This window comes from Rana temporaria, chromosome 4, assembly GCF_905171775.1.
Source record: "Rana temporaria chromosome 4, aRanTem1.1, whole genome shotgun sequence".
Lineage (NCBI taxonomy): Eukaryota > Metazoa > Chordata > Amphibia > Anura > Ranidae > Rana > Rana temporaria.
The window spans coordinates 305,195,984-305,216,175 of record NC_053492.1 but is presented as its reverse complement, the minus strand read 5'-3'; the positions used below and the strand labels follow the sequence as shown (position 1 = coordinate 305,216,175).

General features: G+C 40.5%; 1 protein-coding gene across 1 annotated transcript in view; it reads left to right on the top strand.

Annotated features, from left to right (window-relative positions):
- Positions 1–20,192, top strand: part of LRP11 (LDL receptor related protein 11) — a 75,414-nt gene that overhangs the window by 30,956 nt on the left and 24,266 nt on the right. Inside the window, exons 4-6 of the mRNA XM_040350550.1 lie at positions 15,434–15,568; positions 17,012–17,209; positions 18,354–18,410. Of these exons, the coding sequence (XP_040206484.1) occupies positions 15,434–15,568; positions 17,012–17,209; positions 18,354–18,410 (390 nt within the window). The remainder of the gene's footprint in view (positions 1–15,433; positions 15,569–17,011; positions 17,210–18,353; positions 18,411–20,192) is intronic.

Below are 20,192 nucleotides of genomic sequence, written 5' to 3'. Positions count from 1 at the left end.
CGGTTCTGTTGCATTAATGGTGAGAACCCCCTGCATGTAAAACTATTCAAGTGTGAGCTTATTGCTTTGTTTTAAATAAAAGTGGGCAGAAAAAGCCCTGAATTGTACTTCTGGCGTGGAGTAAACTCACAGTTTGGGCTACAAATTCCCCAATCTATCACAGTGTAAACATTAATAAAAGAAAAAAATGCTTGTGTGCCAACAGTGTATAAATAAAGTGCTGAAACAAGGGTTCCGTGCTTATTTTAGTTCTAAATATATTTTGAAAAGGTCCCGAAACAATCAATATTTTTCTCCAATACCATAAAGCAGGGGTGTCAAACTCAATTTCATCGTGGGCCGCATCAGCATAATGGTTGCCCTCAAAAGGGTCAGTTGTATCTGTAAGATTAGATGTCCAGCGCATCCCCTCCCCTTACATTGGATGTCAAGAGCCACCCCACCACCGCTCTTCCTTACATCACAGTGCACCCCCTTTCCTTATGCTGCTGCTGGAAAGAAGCTGGATGCATTGCTTGAAAGCAGAGAGTAAGGGTCTGGAGAAGGACCAGAGGAGGGCTTGAGATCTCCTGCAGCTGCAGGAGAGGTGCGAGGGCCACATGAAATGGCCTGGAGGGCCGGAATCGGCCCACGGGCCTTGTGTTTGACACCTGTGCCATAAAGTGTCCAGTGCAATAAAAAAAAATCTTTAAATCTCCAAATTTATGGTGAAATAAAATCCCATCCCAAAGACATGCTCCACCTTCTGTGCATAATCCACCACCAAATTCTGCTAAGTAACTCACCAGAAATAATTGCTGGTATTATCAACAACCAGGATAAGCACATATGAATGCCGAATGCTCTCACAAGGGAACAGGGGATCTTTCCTCAGAGCCGTCCCAGCGCTCATCCCACAATAAACTCTCAGCCACCAAACCAGGGTTATGAGACAAGCAAAAAGGTACTCATAGCGTAAAACCATCAAAGCCTTATGTAACAAACTCAACCCTATTCATCCTGCCCCTGGAGGATTTCAGTTTAAGAAATGCATATGGTGGGGCTTTGATGTGATGTGTCACCACACACACTAAGTCCGTGCTAGTGGTCAGAGGATGTGGCTGGAGACTGACTGTTAAAGAAAAGATTGTGCACTTTGCAAGTTTGTTACTTTGTTAGCGCTTGGGGTAGAGTGTTATATAATAAGGCCTTGATGGTTTAATGCTATGAGTATGCTTTTTTCTCCTATCATAACCTGGGCTATTGGCTAAGTGTTCATTGTGGAATGAGCGCTGGGATGGCTCTGAAGGAAAAATCCCCTGTGCCCTTGTGTGAGCATTCTGTATTCATATGCGCTTGTGCTGGTTGATAATACCGGCCATTATTTCTGGTGAGTTACAGAATTTCATAGTGGATTATGCACAGAAGGTGGAGGATGTCTTTGAGATGAAATCATCATAAGTTTGGAAATGTGAAGATTTTTGATTGCACAGGACACTTTTCTGGTATTGGAGAAATATATGGATCGTTTCAGTAACTTCTTATATTTATAACTTAAATAAGCACGAGACACTTTCTTAATTATTTCAGCACTTTATTTCTGCAGTGTTGGCACACAAGCATTTTGTATTGTCTACACATAATATGAATTGATGCATTAAGTGGTGATGGCGCTGTCTTCACATAAACACTGTATTTGATGTTACCCCCATTACACAGATAGCAGCTGCACCAGAGAATACCAGCATATTTCATTTCTCCTGTGGCGCAATTTTTAATATTTGTCTATTTTCCCACTATTTCTGGAGTGACTGACCTGGAAAAATATACATATCGGGAGTTCTGACTTCACTAGCTGCTTACTTATTTTGGGTCAGCAACTCAGAAAGTACTGCAGCCAGAGAAAATCAAGCATCCAATAATGAAATACTACACATTTCTTACATCACGGGTTTCCTTTGAACAAACCAGGATATGTTTAAATGTTCATAGATTAGTGAAGTTAAAAAAAAAAAGTTTCTTTTAGTTTGGCGACACTGCCATCTAGTGCTCACAAATCAACACTGGTGAAATAAATCTAGGAGTACTAAAAACCTTTTGGACTTGTGCATTATGATTTTACTTGCACACGATTGCAGGATTGAGGTCAAACAGCACAGCGTTATCTCATTTACTGAGCTAAGTGAAATTTAATTTCCATAAGGCCCCGTACACACGACCGAGTTTCTCGGCAGAATTCAGCTAGGAACTCGGTCGGAGCTGGATTCTGCCGAGAAACTCGGTCGTGTGCACACTTTTCAGCGAGGAACCCGTCGAGGAACTCGTCGGGCCGAAAAGAGAACATGTTCTCTATTTCCTCGTTGTTCAATGAGGAATGTCGGGCCGCCGAGCTCCTCGGCGGCTTCCACACTGAACTCGCCGAGGAACTCGATGTGTTTGGCACGTCGAGTTCCTCGGTCGTGTGTACGGGGCCTAAGCCTTGTTTACCATTGCCTTGCTCTCTGAAGAGCGATCTGTATTTAATAACTCCTCAGAGAACACGTTTGATTAATATTTATCTGTGCTGGGAGAAATATGGAGACTGCCTTTGCTGACCACATTTGAAGAATGCTAGTTGCCTGGCTGTTTCTGGCATCAATATTTTCTTAGTTACTGACCTGAAGCAAGTATACAGATAAGGAAAGTCAGAATGAAGTCAGAACATGTGCTCTGTACATTCGTTTCAGGAAGTAATGAGGGCACTTGATTAGCATGCTGGCAATGGAACTGGAACCACAGAATGCCTTTTATGGATTTTTTTTTTATAAATGCACATCTTTTTGGCAGGTAAAAAAATTTGCATTTATGTTTTTACACTGGAACCTAAGTGTAAAGCATTGGACCCGTGATCAGCAGATTGTGGGTGCAATGCCCGTCTCCTGCAGACTCTCGGTACACTGTCTACCTGTACCTCTGACATAGACTGGCAGTTACTGAATTGTAGGATGATGAAACAATGGACTATCAGGGCCCTCGCAGTCAGTTGAGAACTACAAGGCGTTGGCTGCAATGGCTGATGGTACTTATAGTTCATTCATTCACAATTAACTATTTTTGCAGAGTCCCGCACGGCCTGTTGTTTTCTAATTGTGACGAGAAGATCCACCCCCCTCCTGGCGGGGTAATATTTACAAATTGTTTAAACAGTCAGATTTGTTTTTTTCTTTACTGTAGTCAGTAAATGTACTGTTAAAGCAGTATAAAAACACAAAAGCAAACTTTTTTTTATATTGCAGCTTACCAATTTTTAGATGTAATGGCTGCATTAGTTTTCTTCTTTAGGTTTACTTTCCTTTATTTTTATTTATTTTTATCTGGTGATCCAGCCAGTAAGTCTGATATTTTTCAACAGAACAAGCTGTCCTGCAAATGTCCTGCAAATGTAGCAGGTAGAGGGCAACCTTAGCGACAAACCATTTACAGTGATCAGCTGTTATTTAGTCACGTAAAACCTTTATCCCAAAAGGGACAAAACTATTGCTGTAACTGAGGAGTGAGCTAAAGCTGGGCTTCAATTTGTTGGTGTATCTACATTTGCTAGTACATTTAACATTTCCCTCCCCCTAGACTGAAAATGATGCTGTCCAAAGGTTCCCTGTGCTCCTTCATCCAGAGTGGGGGCACTCTAATGCAGGAGATGTGTACCTCACCAGGTGAAAAAAAGGGGGGGGGGGGACGAAAAAATAAAACCAATGCAGCCACCACATTAATGTTTGGTAAACTGCAATATATTATAAGCTATGTTTGCCAGCTTCATTGATAAATGTCTTTTCATTGTATATTTAGGCCTAAAGAGGATCTTAAGCTGGCCATACAATTTTCTTATTCAATTTCCTTTGGATTTACCTTCAACTGTGTAGCACAAGGGCCTGCCTGATTGACCTCATATTTTGGTAAATCTAAAGGAAATCTATAGAAGAAAATTGTATAATGTATGGCCATTCTAAAGTCTAAGAAAATATTTTCTACTGTATCTCTATCTCTCTATCTTGGATCTATAAATATATTTTGTCTGTGCCTGCCCTTTGTCAATGACAGCACTGACATTATAGAGAGAGCGGCTTTTGATTTTGTTTTTATAATTCTTTCTGATGTGTCTGGACTCAGTGAGGCCTCGTACACACGACAGAGTTTCTCGGCAGAATTCGTCGAGAATCTCGGTGAGGAGCCGGATTCTGTCGAGAAACTCGGTCGTGTGTACATTTTTGGCCCGATGGAGCCGCCGAGGAACTCGTCGAGCAAATAGAGAGCAGGTTCTCTATTTTCTCGATGGCAGTGGATTTTGGCTCGACGAGTTCTTCATCGGGCTGTTTTTTAAACGAGAAACTCGGTCGTGTGTATGCTAAGAAACTTGTCAAAAACTTAGACACTGGAGACCAACATAGGTAAAACTAGCGTTTGGATTGGAGATAGCACATTCGTGTCGCTTCCAACATTATTTAATCGTTTATTTGCAGCGCTTTACACAATTTTTCCTAAGGGCACAAAACAGCAATATAATATTTTTTTTTTAAGATATTCACACAGAGTTCCTTAAAATTAGGTGGAACCTTTTTCTTACTGGACTCAATATTTTTTTTTTTTTTTATTGTCACCTTATTTTGGTCGTGTGTTTTAAATCCTGCTTTTAATCACCTTATTTTTTAATTTTTAAAAAATGCTAATCCTTTTATTTTTTGTAATGTCAAGTTCCCCCCATAGAAACCTTATTGCTTTGTCTTATCTCATGTGTCCCTTTCAAATTACACCTTATATCCAATTTTTACAAAATAAGAACCTGCCTTCTCACTTGCAAAATTGAAATGTAAAAAAATACAAGGACAAGTATGAACTGTAAAAAAAAAATGTACCATTTATTTTGGTAAGAAAAAAAAATTTGATATGCAAAAGTCAGCACTGGAGAGCTTGCTGCCATTTGTGCACAGCCAGGTGTGGCCTGATGTGACTGGTGATCAGTTGGAGGCCAAAATGGGGACTTGAGAGGTTCATTCAGGAAGTCACGCATCAAGGTCTTGGACTCCCCGAGGTCAGAAACTGGAGCAGGGCAGGCAGATGTCACCAGGTTGTGGTACTACAGCAGCCTGAACTCTGGTACACCACATGGAAGTAAGGGAGTCACTTTCTTGATTTCTTCAAGGCCTTCCTTGGTGTCTTCCCTGCAGCCTGCTCTTTCACCTTCTCTGCAGCCTTCTCAGCAGCCTTCCTCTTATGCCTGGCTGGAGGTGGTGCCACAGGGGTAGTACTCATGCCAGGAGGAGGAGTAGACGAAGGTGGTGGAGGATGAGTAGCCGACGGTGGTGGAGGAGGAGGTGGAGGAGGAGGAGGAGCAGTAGAAGGAGGAGGAGCAGTAGAAGGAGGAGGAGTAGAAGGAGGAGGAGCAGTAGAAGGAGGAGGAGTAGAAGGAGGAGGAGCAGTAGAAGGAGGAGGAGTAGAAGGAGGAGGAGCAGTAGAAGGAGGAGGAGTAGAAGGAGGAGGAGTAGAAGGAGGAGGAGTAGAAGGAGGAGGAGCAGTAGAAGGAGGAGGAGCAGTAGAAGGAGGAGGAGCAGTAGAAGGAGGAGGAGCAGTAGAAGGAGGAGGAGTAGTAGAAGAAGAAGAGGAAGCAGAATGTTCAGATGGAGCAGGAGAAGAAGAGGAAGAAGAATGTTCAGATGGAGCAGGAGAAGAAGAGGAAGAAGAATGTTCAGATGGAGCAGGAGAAGAAGAGGAAGAAGAATGTTCAGAAGGAGCAGGAGAAGAAGAGGAAGAAGAAGGTGGGGGAGCTTGAGAAGGAGCAGGAGGAGAAGAAGAAGAAGAAGGTGGGGGAGCTTGAGAAGGAGCATGAGAAGAAGAAGAAGGTGGGGGAGCTTGAGAAGGAGCATGAGAAAAAGAAGAAGAAGAAGAAGGTGGGGGAGCTTGAGAAGGAGCATGAGAAGAAGAAGAAGGTGGGGGAGCTTGGGAGTTATGTGGTGTGTGAGGATGGGGATGGCGGCAAATCACAGTGTCCTCTGTGAGAAGACCCCTCACCCCCTGATTTGCCAGGGTGATGAGGAGGCCCTCAAAGAGGAGGCGTTGGTCTAATGTCATTTCTGACATTTTGGCCAAAACAACTGTGACAAATCCCTCCTGAGCAGTGGGAGGCTGTTGCAGGGTTGCATGGGCATCCCGAATGAGGGCTAGTGAGGCGTCACGCACCCTTGTATCCCTCACCTGCCTTCTCGGACGCAGACGAAGAGGAGACACCTGGCATCTCGTGCTTGGCCCAGCAACCTCGTGCAACCCACTTGGGCCTGCCACCTCATCCGCTCCACTTGGGCCTGCCACCACGTTACTGATACTTGGGCCTGCCAACACGTCCAAGATACTTGGGCCTGCAGCCTCCTCCAAGCCACTCACCCTGTCCTCCTCCTGCCTGGCATTTTCCTGATCCTCCTGCTGCCTGGTCTCGTCCTGTGTATGGAAAAAAAGTAAAGTTTTACTATTTTATAAATTTTTTGTTTTATTTAGTTAAGCTCCTGACTGTTGCATTTTTTTTGGTCACGACTTAGCTAAGCCAATCATTCTGACCCATGTTTTATGGTCAATCACACCACAAAAATTCATGGCCAATACTGAAAATTTTTAGGAATAACACTTTTAGATCTAATTTTTATTTACCTTTAATATCTTAATTTACATCTCTTTAACAACATTTGAACACCACATATTTGCACATTGAAAGTACTATATACCTGGCTCCAGCTGGGCAAATCTGGATCTTCATCCAGGATGGAAGGCTGCTGAGAGGGTTCTTCTGCAGAGGGAGCAGCAGGTTGGCTGGAGGGAAGGCTGGAGCTTCTGTGGCTTCTGGGGCGAAGGCTAGAAAGTGACTCCCTAACCTCCAGGTGTTCATCCAGGAAGCTCAGTTTGCTGTAGTACCACAACTTGGGTTTAAATACCCGCCCTGCTCCAGCTCCAGACCTCATCGAAGCCAAGACCTTGTTGCGTGCCTTCCTGTAGGTGCCTCTCAAGGTCCCAATTTTGACCTCCAACTGGTCAGTTGTCACATCAAACCCCACCTGTCTCCGCACAAGTGGGAGCAGGCTCTCCAGTGCAGTTTTCCGCAATTCTCTATTTCTAGAGATGGGGTCTTTGGTGGCCCACAGAACAGGAAGTTCTTGCCACCTATCAATAAAGATCTCCAAGAAGTCGGGTCGGTTAAAGAGATTCATCTTTTCCTGTCCAAAACCAAGGATAAAAAAATAATGTCACTACACAATCTAGAAAGTCAATTACTCTTTCTCACAAGCTAGCCCTTAAAGGGTCACTAATGGATAACTATATTTTTGGAGGAAATGACTGTTTACAGTGTCTAGAGACATACAAGTGCATACATATAATGTGCCTCTAGTTTCACTTTTGTTTTGAAATTTAGTTATTGTTTCTGTGAAGTAAAGAGACACACAGAACCCAAAAAAAATAAAAGCAGGGCATATTTTAATTTCTACAATTATTAGCATTGTTTTGGTTGATTTTTAGACACACAGCTTAGACCACAGTGACAAGCTCCCCTGATAAATTTGAGAGGGAGCAGAACCAGGAAGTGATGATTTATGCAAATGATTACAGCTGCTTAAAAGCAAAAAGGGACAATGAGGACATGAAATCAAGACTGATATAATGTAAAGTTAGTTATTTCTGCCCCAAACAATTTTGGCTTATTGCTCCTTTAAATGTCTGTCTTTCCTGAATATGCCACTGCTGTCCCAAGTTCGAAGCATACCTACACGCTTGTCGTTCAAACGTCTTTCTTACGCAACCCGGTCGTATGGACGCTACATGTGTTCGAGCCTTATATACACTCCGCACACGACATCCGCCCATGCTTAAAAAAATTTGATGTTTCCCCCCCGCCCCTTATCTTCCGTCGCAAAAACGACAAGGTGGAATTGGCAGCAGATCATGTTTGGTCAGTTCCTAGGAAACAGATGACCAGTTGTGTCGAACTAATAAGCCAGATCTCATCCTCATTTGTGTATGAAACGTTAGTTAGATAAAAGCACTCCCGATATAGTTTGGTCAAGACATAAAAGCGACCATTTGCATCATGTTTAAACCGACTTGTTTTTAGAAGACATCCTGATGAGAACCGAGATTGCCCACACAACAGTAGTTGGATCAAAATGCATAATCAAAGCGTTGTTTACGTACGACGGCACTATAGCGGACCATTACCTTCAAATTTCAAACTGGCTATGTTTTAATTTATGAACCTAAGATGTAGGCCACAAAATCATTCAATCAAGAAAAACATGTAAAATGTAGTTACAAACCGGTCTTTGACCCGATCGTTATCTCCGCCGTCTTCCACAAACTGTGAACGCCCCTTTTACTCACGTGGTAGCCCTTTATACACGCGCATGTGGGACTTTACGCACGTCTCCCCGCCCCTGACGTTCATGGTATCGTATTTTCCCCGCCCCTTTTCCATCTTTTTTGGGTTGGAAGCACATGTTGGAGAATATGGCAGCACGGCGAATCCGTTGTAAGGCCTCCAACATGACCTTTGAGGAAATGGTGGAGATGGTCCTCATCCTCAAAGCAGAGGACTACGATGGGAGGCATGGGCCATATAAGTACCCGAACAAGGTCAAGGCCGCAATAATGGAGAAGGTGAGGAGGAGTCTCCATCGCAAATTTGGAGTGAAAAGGTCCAAGGAGCAGATCCGGAAAAGGTGGTGTGACCTTAAAAAACGGGAGCCGGAACAAATGAAGAGGATCAGGAGAGTGATTAGAAGAAGTAAGTTTGTTATATATTTTGTAAGATTTGTTCCGCGCCATGTGTTTTTTATTTCAGGTTGTACTGTAATATTTTTTTAGGCACAATAATTTGTCGTCAAAATGGACGTCCATTCGGAACGACTAAATATTGTGTTTAAAATCCTAGAAATTATGACATTTTTTTAAAATTGTGGTGAGATCAATCGTGAAAATTATGTAGATGTGCTATTAAAACCACCAAACTTTTTTTAATAATTAAATATACAGTAAAAGGAGAGTCTGCTCAGCAGTTGGTGACACATGTGGACTCATTTGCATAATTGTTGTCCCCTTTAATAACCCATTTTGGGCTTCACACAGAGCTGAGGTGATCCAGTGTATACTTTGTTGGCTTACATGTTTAAAAGTAGACCAAAGCTACAAGATTTGTCAGGATCTTTGTGAATGCCTTCAATCCTGTGTTTTGCCCTGAGGGGTTTTTCAAAACATCAATAGTCCCAGAAATTGTATAAAGTGAATCATATTCCTCTTTCAGGCCTATAAGCTATAAAAATCCTGTTTCCATTTTCTTCATTCTCGTAGGGCGTCATGAAGCTTCGACACGGGAGCAAGAAGTCCAGCAAGCCACACCCCCGAGGGATGGTGATGATGCGCAGCCTGCCACCACATCAGGTAAAGTAACATATAACTAACCCAGCTTCAGGTAATGTAGATGTAGGCCTGCCTAATTTTAAAAAATGGTTTTGTCCCACATTTCAGGATCAGGTGGTGGCTTGGACAGGCATACAAAACAGATGGTTATATCTGAAATCTGGGCCTGCAGAGAAGAGGTGGAGGAGATTCATCTGGCCAACCGAAAAATTAAAGAAAGAACAAGGAGGGTGGAAAATAAATTAAAAAATTTACTTGATGTTTTGGGGAGAGTCTGAATCTGAAAAAAATACCAAAAAAATTTTTAAATACCAGATTTTGATGTTTATTTAATTAAAAAAAAAAACAAAAAAATAATAAAACCAGATTTTCTACTTTATTTAATAAAAAAAAAACCAAAAAAATAATAAAACCAGATTTTCTACTTTATTTAATAAAAAAAAAAACAAAAAAATAATAAAACCAGATTTTCTACTTTATTTAATAAAAAAAAAACCAAAAAAATAATAAAACCAGATTTTCTACTTTATTTAATAAAAAAAAAACCAAAAAAATAATAAAACCAGATTTTCTACTTTATTTAATAAAAAAAAAAACAAAAAAATAATAAAACCAGATTTTCTACTTTATTTAATAAACAAAAAACCAAAAAAATAATAAAACCAGATTTTCTACTTTATTTAATAAAAAAAAAACCAAAAAAATAATAAAACCAGATTTTCTACTTTATTTAATAAAAAAAAAAAAAAAAAAATAATAAAACCAGATTTTAATGTTTATTAATAAAAAAAACCTAAAAAATTACAAAAATGATTGTATATTGTATGAGAAAAAAAACCAAAAAAATACAAAAATGATTGTATATTGTATGAGAAAAATCACCCACAAAAATACAAAAATGATTGTATATTGTATGAGAAAAATCACCCACAAAAATACAAAAATGATTGTATATTGTATGAGAAAAATCACCCACAAAAATACAAAAATGATTGTATATTGTATGAGAAAAAAAACCAAAAAAATTACAAAAATGATTGTATATTGTATGAGAAAAATCACCCACAAAAATACAAAAATGATTGTATATTGTATGAGAAAAATCACCCACAAAAATACAAAAATGATTGTATATTGTATGAGAAAAATCACCCACAAAAATACAAAAATGATTGTATATTGTATGAGAAAAAAAACCAAAAAAATTACAAAAATGATTGTATATTGTATGAGAAAAATCACCCACAAAAATACAAAAATGATTGTATATTGTATGAGAAAAATCACCAAAAAAAATTACAAAAATGATTGTATATTGTATGAGAAAAATCACCCACAAAAATACAAAAATGATTGTATATTGTATGAGAAAAATCACCAAAAAAAATTACAAAAATGATTGTATATTGTATGAGAAAAATCACCCACAAAAATACAAAAATGATTGTATATTGTATGAGAAAAATCACCCACAAAAATACAAAAATGATTGTATATTGTATGAGAAAAATCACCCACAAAAATACAAAAATGATTGTATATTGTATGAGAAAAAAAACCATAAAAATTACAAAAATGATTGTATATTGTATGAGAAAAATCACCCACAAAAATACAAAAATGATTGTATATTGTATGAGAAAAATCACCAAAAAAAATTACAAAAATGATTGTATATTGTATGAGAAAAATCACCCACAAAAATACAAAAATGATTGTATATTGTATGAGAAAAATCACCAAAAAAAATTACAAAAATGATTGTATATTGTATGAGAAAAATCACCCACAAAAATACAAAAATGATTGTATATTGTATGAGAATAAAAACCAAAAAAATTACAAAAATGATTGTATATTGTATGAGAAAAATCACCCACAAAAATACAAAAATGATTGTATATTGTATGAGAAAATATAACAAAAATTTTTGTAGGGTATTTATGAATAAATAAAAATAAAAAAATTAAGAAAATAAAGAGCTTTTGAACATCAAAAAAGTGTGTGGTGTTTTTCCTAAAATACATAAAATTTTCTATGTGTTTGGTTTGGGGGTCACCTGGGAAATGTTTGCTAGTTGATAATGAAAATACACTTAGTTACACTTAGTAAAGAACTCCAAACAACACAAGCAAGACATAACAAGTTTAGAAAAAAGATTATGATTTATTTTTTAGAAAGCTACAATTAGGGCAAATTTGATTGAGATGGTATTGCCCCCCTACCCATGAAATAGTCCATGTATTTGTCCCGGACTTCACGGGCACTCTGGGGGGGCAGTCCTGTGTGGCCAGCTTCAAGGCCCGCCAAAGTTTCTGCAGGGGTCAAATGTTGTGCCTCGGGCCCAACCAGGGCCATATAATTTGGAGATTGTCTCCTTAAAAAATTGTGGAGAATGCAGCAGGCAAAAATAATTGTATTCCACTTATATTCCGCCATGTGGAGAGAGGTGAGGAAAAGGCGGAACCGGCTGGCCATGATGCCGAAAGCGTTCTCAACCACTCTACGTGCTCGGCCCAGCCGGAAATTAAAGACACTCCTCTCTGGGGTGAGGGTGCGCTGAGGGAATGGCCTCATAAGATGGGGTCCCAGGGCAAACGCTTCATCAGCCAGGAAAACAAATGGCAGGCCTTCTACATTCTGGTCATCCGGTGGCAATGACAGATCATCATCCTGAAGGCGAAGCGCGAACTCCGTCTGCCTGAAGGCTCCCCCATCCGATACCCGTCCATTCATCCCGACATCCACAAAAAGGAATTCATACTGTGCTGACACCACCGCCATCAGCACAATACTGTTGAACCCCTTATAATTAAAGAACTGGGATCCTGAACGGGGTGGAGGCACGATGCGGACGTGCTTCCCGTCGATGGCTCCCCCGCAGTTGGGGAAGTTCCATCGGGTCTGGAAGTCCAAAGCCACAGACTGCCACTCCTGTGGTGTGGACGGAAGCTGGGGAAGAAAAAAAGAAAAAATTAGCCACATAACCTTGCAAGCAGAACTAGCATATTATATCTAAATATATTTAGCCAATTAACACATTAAACACCCCCTCTGATGGGCCAGTGCCCAAGTTTGGGGGAGGGCTAGATGAGTTTGGGAGTACTAAAAAAAATAAATTTTGATTATTGGTGAACATAGACTTTACAACACATTTTGGAGGGGAGGGCTAGATGAGTTTGGGAGTACTAAAAAAAATAAATTTTGATTATTGGTGAACATAGACTTTACAACACATTTTGGAGGGGAGGGCTAGATGAGTTTGGGAGTACTAAAAAAAATTAATTTTGATTATTGGTGAACATAGACTTTACAACACATTTTGGAGGGGAGGGCTAGATGAGTTTGGGAGTATTAAAAAAAATTAATTTTGATTATTGGTGAACATAGACTTTACAACACATTTTGGAGGGGAGGGCTAGATGAGTTTTGGAGTACTAAAAAAAATTAATTTTGATTATTGGTGAACATAGACTTTACAACACATTTTGGAGGGGAGGGCTAGATGAGTTTTGGAGTCCTAAAATTAATTTTGATTATTGGTGAACATAGACTTTACAACACATTTTGGAGGGAAGGGCTAGATGAGTTTTGGAGTCCTAAAATTAAAATAAAAAATAAATAAATATTGGTGAACATAGACTTTACAACACATTTTGGAGGGGAGGGGGGGGGACATTACAATGGATATAACACAATACATTGGGAAGTGACTAGACTAGGTAGGTTGGGGCCCAGGATAGCATGCTGGGGAGGTAAGTGATGGGAAATATGCATGTAGGCCAAAAAAGGGGCATCAAAGTTTACATCATGCATGGGGGCAAAGGGGACATTCACAGCATATTCCAGACATGGTAATTAGGGAAGGAGGAGATAACTACAAGACATTAGCATACATTATAGACATAAAATGTGAGATTAAAGGAGAAAACTTACCCTCATATATTCCTCCTGCAGAACCTGGATGATGGCAGAGCAGGTGTCAGGAATGATGAGGCCCAGAGCCTGGGGGGAGATGCCCGTGGAGAACTTTAAGTCCTGAAGGCTTCTCCCAGTTGCCAGATAACGGAGGGTGGCAACTAGCCTCTGCTCAGCACTGATGGCTTCCCGCATAACGGTGTCCTGCCTGGTAATATAGGGGGACACCAAAGCCAACAGGTGCTGAAAGACGGGATCAGACATCCTCAGGAAATTCCTGTAATCAACAGGATTATTTTCCTGAAGCTCCCGCAGCAAAGGCATGTGAGAGAATTGGTTCCTACGGAGCAACCAATTCTTGGTCCATGAACGTGTCCTCCTCCTGTTCATGAACTCCTCATCGTCTAGGTCATAAACAAACAGACCTATAGACAGAAGATGCTTAGCACGAAGTCGGCGACGACTAGGTGCCTGCAACATGGCTACAAGGCTAGTTACGAACGACAAATCAGAATTGCACTAAACAGACCGCAGTGAAGAACAGCAAGACCTATGAAGAACGACCCTGACAATGAAAAACGCGGGGACAGGACCGCAATGTAAAACAATACGACCTGACCGCACGTCTCGATTGCCTAGATACGACCCACACAAGTACAAACTGAACGGCAGAGATCAATCTGAAAGCACAAAGACTGAAAAGCACGAATCGTCACTCACCAAACTTTTACTAACACGCGTAAACACGGAATCAGCAAAAGGAGCCCCAAGGGTGGCGCCAACAAAATCAAACCTCCCCTTTATAGTCGCGTCATACGTCGTGAGCGTCATCGCGCCGGAGAACGACAAGATTTTGGTATGTTACGTGTGTACGCAAAGCAAGCCTGCCGAGCTTCTCGACAAGTTCAACAAGGAACTCGTCGAGGAACTCGACGGGCTTGGCACGTCGAGTTTCTCTGTCGTGTGTACGAGGCCTCAGACGTTTTTCACAGAAAGCATTCCTGGTGTAAATCTGTCTTATTTTATTACACTGGTCATCACTGAGAAAGCCTCAGAATCGCTAAATTTTACCAGAATTGGGTCACTAATAAAGGAAAATTAAATCCTGGGTATTAACCACTTAAGGACTGGAAGGATTTACCCCCCTAATGACAAGGCCATATGGCACTGCGTCGCTTTAACTGACAATTTCACGGGAGTGCGACGTTGTACCCAGAGTTTTCTGAACTCTCACACAAGCATTAAAATAATGGACTTTGAACAGATGAAGAGAAGACTGCAGATAGGAAGGTACAACTTATGTAAGAGAATTTGTTTAATCTCGGTGTACCCCCTCAGGCCAGTCACTTCACTGGGTATATGGAAGGGTTTTGTAACCAAGAGCAGATCACCTTTAGAAATAGAATCATAAAAAAAAATCCGTACAGTACCTACTGATGTCAATAATGAAGAATTGCATTTCCAGGATATATGCCTTTGTCCTTTAGGCCCCATTCACACGAGGCAGACTCCGTTGCTACGGAGTCCGCCTGCTCCCGCCAGCTTAGCGGGAGATCAGCCCGCAGATCTCCGCTGAGCTGGCAGATGACAAGCTCTTCTCTGCTCACTGAGCGGGGAAGGGCTTGTGCAGCACCGCTGATTCCTATAGAGCGATCAGATGAAAACGGACAGCATGTCCGTTTTCATCAGATCTCACCCGATCCGATCCGCCATGGATGGATTTGGACGTATCGCCATACGTCTGATTTTGGCGTATCGGGTCAGATGTCAGCGGACATGTCTCAGCTGACATCCGACGCTTCATAGGACTGCATGGAGCGGCCGGTCAGGTCCGCCGTCAAAACTGACAGGCGGACCTGAACGGTCCGTCCGTGTGAATGGGGCCTTATACTTCTGTATAACCTCTATGGAATCTCATCCATCTTAAAATGCAAGTTTCACTTTCTTATTCCTTTTTTTTTTTTTTTTTTTGCATAACCGGCTCCGTTTATAACTAAAGTACCACCATTGGGTAAAATGACCTTTATGTATGCTGAACAAAACAACCTTTGCTTGATAAATAATGCAGGCTAGTAATCCATATTTCTTTTCCCTTTTTGTTGTGTCACAGCTTCCACAACGTGCAGTGGAGCCTGCAGCCGCTACCAGTTTATCTGCGATGATGGATGTTGTATAGATATTACTTTAGCATGCGACAGAGTGGTGCAATGTCCGGATGGCTCTGATGAAGCTTTCTGCCAGAACTGTGAGTCCTAGCAATTCGCAATGTAGTTCTAGGTAAAGGAGACCATTCTGTTCATGAATAGAGGGAAAGTCATGAATATAGAGATGCTTGCAGATTACCACAGAATTACAGACTTGGACAAAGAGCAATAATTAGAACAACCAATTAACATCTGTCAGTACTCATAAACATAGGGGGTCATGGATCCGCTAACTCCAGTGATATCACGCTGTAACAGGACACACTAATCAACTTTGTACTGCATTAATAAATAATACACAAGTTACTGGTTTAATTGATGATTGTAGTGGAGACAAGACAACAGAGAAATACAAATCTTGTTGTTTTTCTCTGATTACTACACTTCATTGGTTGCTGACTTTTATTTCCTGCAGCAATGATTGCAGTTGTTGATTTAAACGACATGTAATGTGGTGGCATTCCAATTGGGGATAAAAATGTGAGATGACAAGTTTAAAAATGTGGGCGCTAGGCTCTGACTAGGCAGGATAATCCTACATTTAACACCCACACCACCTTTGTGGTGCAATCATCATTTGCCAGAACTATATTCACTGCCAGATCCGGTTTTATGGGCATCCCAAGGGATCTTATATTTGTATCAAGTGCTGTCTGGCAATGGCCCCAAACCGGATTCAGATTTGCAGGCGGAATTTTCTCTTCCCAACCACATGATCTTCACTTGGTACATGTACAGTAAAACCTTGGATTGCGAGCATAATTCATTCCAGAAACATGCTTGGAATCCAAAACACTTGCATATCAAAGCAAATTTCCCCATAAGAAATAATAGAAGCTCAAATGATTTGTTCCCCAACCATTTATTCATTTGTCCTTCAGTTTATAGTCCATATAAAAAGATTATAGCAAATGGAAGCCTCCACAAGGGGATTAGAAGCAAATTCCATCAGGAGCTACTGAGTATAAAAGAGAAGAGAGGCACCTCTAAGTGTAGCCCAGAGGCGATTAAGTTCGCATGTGTTGCACTATATAAGTTTTCATTCATTCATTCATTCATTCAATATGGTTACATTTAATGAAGGTACAACATTTAGCAACTCACATGGCTGATGATTAAAAGAGGTGCATCTAAGTATGCAGGCATCCGGAGTAAAGCTGTCCATATAGACCGTCCTCCGCACCATGGGCTCTCACCGCTGCCAGTCTGCAATTGTGACCGTGAAGACTACCCTGCAGTAGAGCGATTTGAAAGCGTGGCTTGAAGCGCTCGTGGTGTGCGGAGGATGGTCTATGTCAGTGGTTTTCAACCTGGGGGTCAAATGATGATTTGCCAGGGGTCACCAAATCCTGGGCTGTTCCTAAAGCCATTAAAGTTTATATGAAATTATTTTATTTAATGTTATTTGTGATTTGACATTGTAGTTTCAATACTAATATACCCTACATGCTTCAGCTAAAGGATGTGATTTATATCTTTCTTAGTTAGCACGGGTCGAAAGACGGTGATTCATATCACTGAAAAAACAGAAAGCCATTCAGATTCTGGAAGAATGACTGAAACAGAAAACAGTCCAGTACTAGAGAAATCAAGACTCTCTGGGAAGATTTCTGTATCCATGGATAAGGAAAAGAATCAGTCACTTCCTCAGGAATCTCTTTACAATAGTATGCGCAACACAGGTAGGTGCAACATCTCTTTTTACATTGGTGCATTTTTCCCAGGGCAGTGCCCACCTCCCCAATGCCACTTTTTTTTTTTTTTAATACCCCCCTGCCTATTAGCCCAGAAAACGAAAAGGATTGTTTTAACCACTTAAGGACCGCCTCCTGCACATTTGGTGTCCCGCGATCGGTCACAGGAGTTGAAGAACGGGGAGAGCTGTGTGTAAACACACCTTCCCCGTTCTTCACAGGGGCAATGTCATTGATCGTCTGTTCCCTGATATAGGGAAAGGCGATCAGTGACGTCACACGTCCAGCCCCGCCCCCCTACAGTTAGAAACATATATGAGGTCACACATAACCCCTACATCGCCCCCTAGTGGTTAACTCCTAAACTGCAATTGTCATTTTCACAGTAAACAATGCACGGAAAAAATCTCTGATCGCAGCCATTAGTAGTAAAAAAAAAAATATTAATAAAAATGCCATAAAACTATCCCCTATTTTGTAAACGCTATAAATTTTGCGCAAACCAATCGTAAAACGCTTATTGTGATTTTTTTTACCAAAAATATGTAGAAGAATACGTATCAGCCTAAACTGAGAAATTTTTTTTTATTTTTTTTATATATTTTTTGGGGGTATAAAGTAAAAAATATTGTTTTTGTTTTCAAAATTGTCGCTCTATTTTTGTTTATAGCGCAAAAAATGAAAACCGCAGAAGTGATCAAATACCACCAAAAGAAATCTCTATTTATGGGAAAAAAAGGACGCCAATTTTGTTTGGGAGCCACGTCGCACGACCGCACAATTGTCAGTTAAAGCGACGCAGTGCCGAATCGCAAAAACTGGCCAGGTCCTTTACCTGCATAATAGTTTGGGTCTTAAGTGGTTAATTAAACAGATTTAACAGACTCCCATTGATGTCAATTGGGTTTGGGTTCAGCATCCAAGCTTGGCGAGTCCTGTTTAAACTGAATCCAGGGCAGTTCAACTCATCAGCATTGTCACTTCTGATTCCCAAACCTGTAGACTGTCAATCAGGACCTAGCCACACTAGATCTGCCCACTGCATGCCCACATTTCATAAAGTGGTCAAACTATACATTACACTAAACATACTGTATGTATCCTATGATATTTGTTTCATGTTTTAATACAGGAACCTTGGTACGTCCTACAACAGTAGATCCTAGAGGACATCTTAAAGCAGTTCCAGGTGACTTTATATCCTTTTTAGGGCTTTAAACCCAACTCCAGCCACAACATTTTCTTAGTTTAAATAGAGAAATAGGGTTAGACCCTTTGCCAGGTTTTTGTTCTTCTGTTTCTATTGGAAAGATACCTTCTAATTTCCCTGTGCCAGGGTTGTACAAAAATTGGAAGTGATAGGAAATCTGACCAATTGGGAAAGGTAGATGAACAAAAACAAACACTCTTTTTAGCAAAGTAATGCTGGCCATACATTATACGAAAATTCGGCCGACATTCGGTCGTTAAGAAAGATCTTTCGTTTTTCGAACAGTTAATGGGCACAAAAATCGATAATCGTTTGGACGTTTTTGAGCCAAAAAAACGAAGGACAAGTTTGGAAATTTTCTGCCGAACGAACGATAAATCGGAAGGTTAATGTGTTTCCCGTCCGAACTTTCTGTACTAGGTATATGTAAAAAAAACGAACCATTTTTTTGTGGAATGTATGGCCAGCATTAGGATTAGAACCTCAATCAGTTTTAGTACGGTCTGTGTCTTCCTTCCCATCTATCATTATCTCCTGTCATGGTGTCATAGGGATGAGAAGTAAGAGGGGTACATATTTCTATTTTTCTTTGCATGTAGACTTTTATGCCATCTTTAAAGCAGTATTAAACCCAAAAGCAAACATTTGTTATATTGCAGGTATGAGACAGACCATTCTTCAAGTGTGCTGAATATTTTCAGCGTTTATTTATATATAAAAAAAAGGAAAAGGAAAAAAAAACTGTTATAAAATATGAGTTGGAGTTAGACTTCACATTTTTACTGTATTTAAATCTGCTAATACTTCTAACACTCCCCTCCCCCCAGACAGAATGCTGCTATCCAAATCTGCCCTGTACTCATTCATCCAGAGTGTTGTCTATTACTGACCAAATTACCAGGGGAGAAAAAAAGCCTAAAAAAAAAAGAAACCTAGTCCAGCTGCTATATCGAATGATTGATAAACTGCATTATATACATTTTTTGCTTATGGGTTTAAAATGGCTGTAAACCCTTACAGACCACTTTCACCCACAGGTAAGCCTACATTAAGGCTTACCTGTAGGTACTGGAAATATCTCCTACACAGTTTAGGAGATATTTACAATTCCCCTTACGGCGATGTATTCGTTGCATGCGCATTCTAGAAAGGGCACGCTGTGCCGTTTCTAGCTGGGGTCATGCAGTGACTGGCGGCTCCCGTGAGCATGTGCGGGAGTACGTGGCCCCGGAAGGAAGAGGGGTGAAAAATAGATGCTTCCTACAACGGGACAGCGGTGACATTGCAGGCTTCGGTTTCAGGTAAGTGACACCTAATGGGCTACTATGCGAGGAACCCGATCCTCCTTTTTCTGAGGTCCCCCGGCGGTGCTCCTCCTCTGCCTTCATCCTAATGCATAGGATGCATTAAGGTGAAAAACCACAAGACTTTACAACTCCTTTAAGTTATTAGACAAGGGATGCTAATCTTATTGTTGGATATAGAGATATCAACTGAAAGGGGAAAACCTAAATGAATGAATTTTAAATGCAAAGGTAACTAGACTGTCAAGTGTAAAAAGCTATGTAATGGAAGAGTATTTTTTATCATGCATTGGTACAAGCATTTATATTATAGTCATATATGTGTAAAAAGTAACATCGTTCCACGAAAGCTCTGATATTGCCAGAAGCAATGCGACTTGATGTTTATTATGTTAGTTTGTATAGCTCTCATATTTCAATGAGTACGGTATATAGTTAAATTTTTTCTAAGATACTA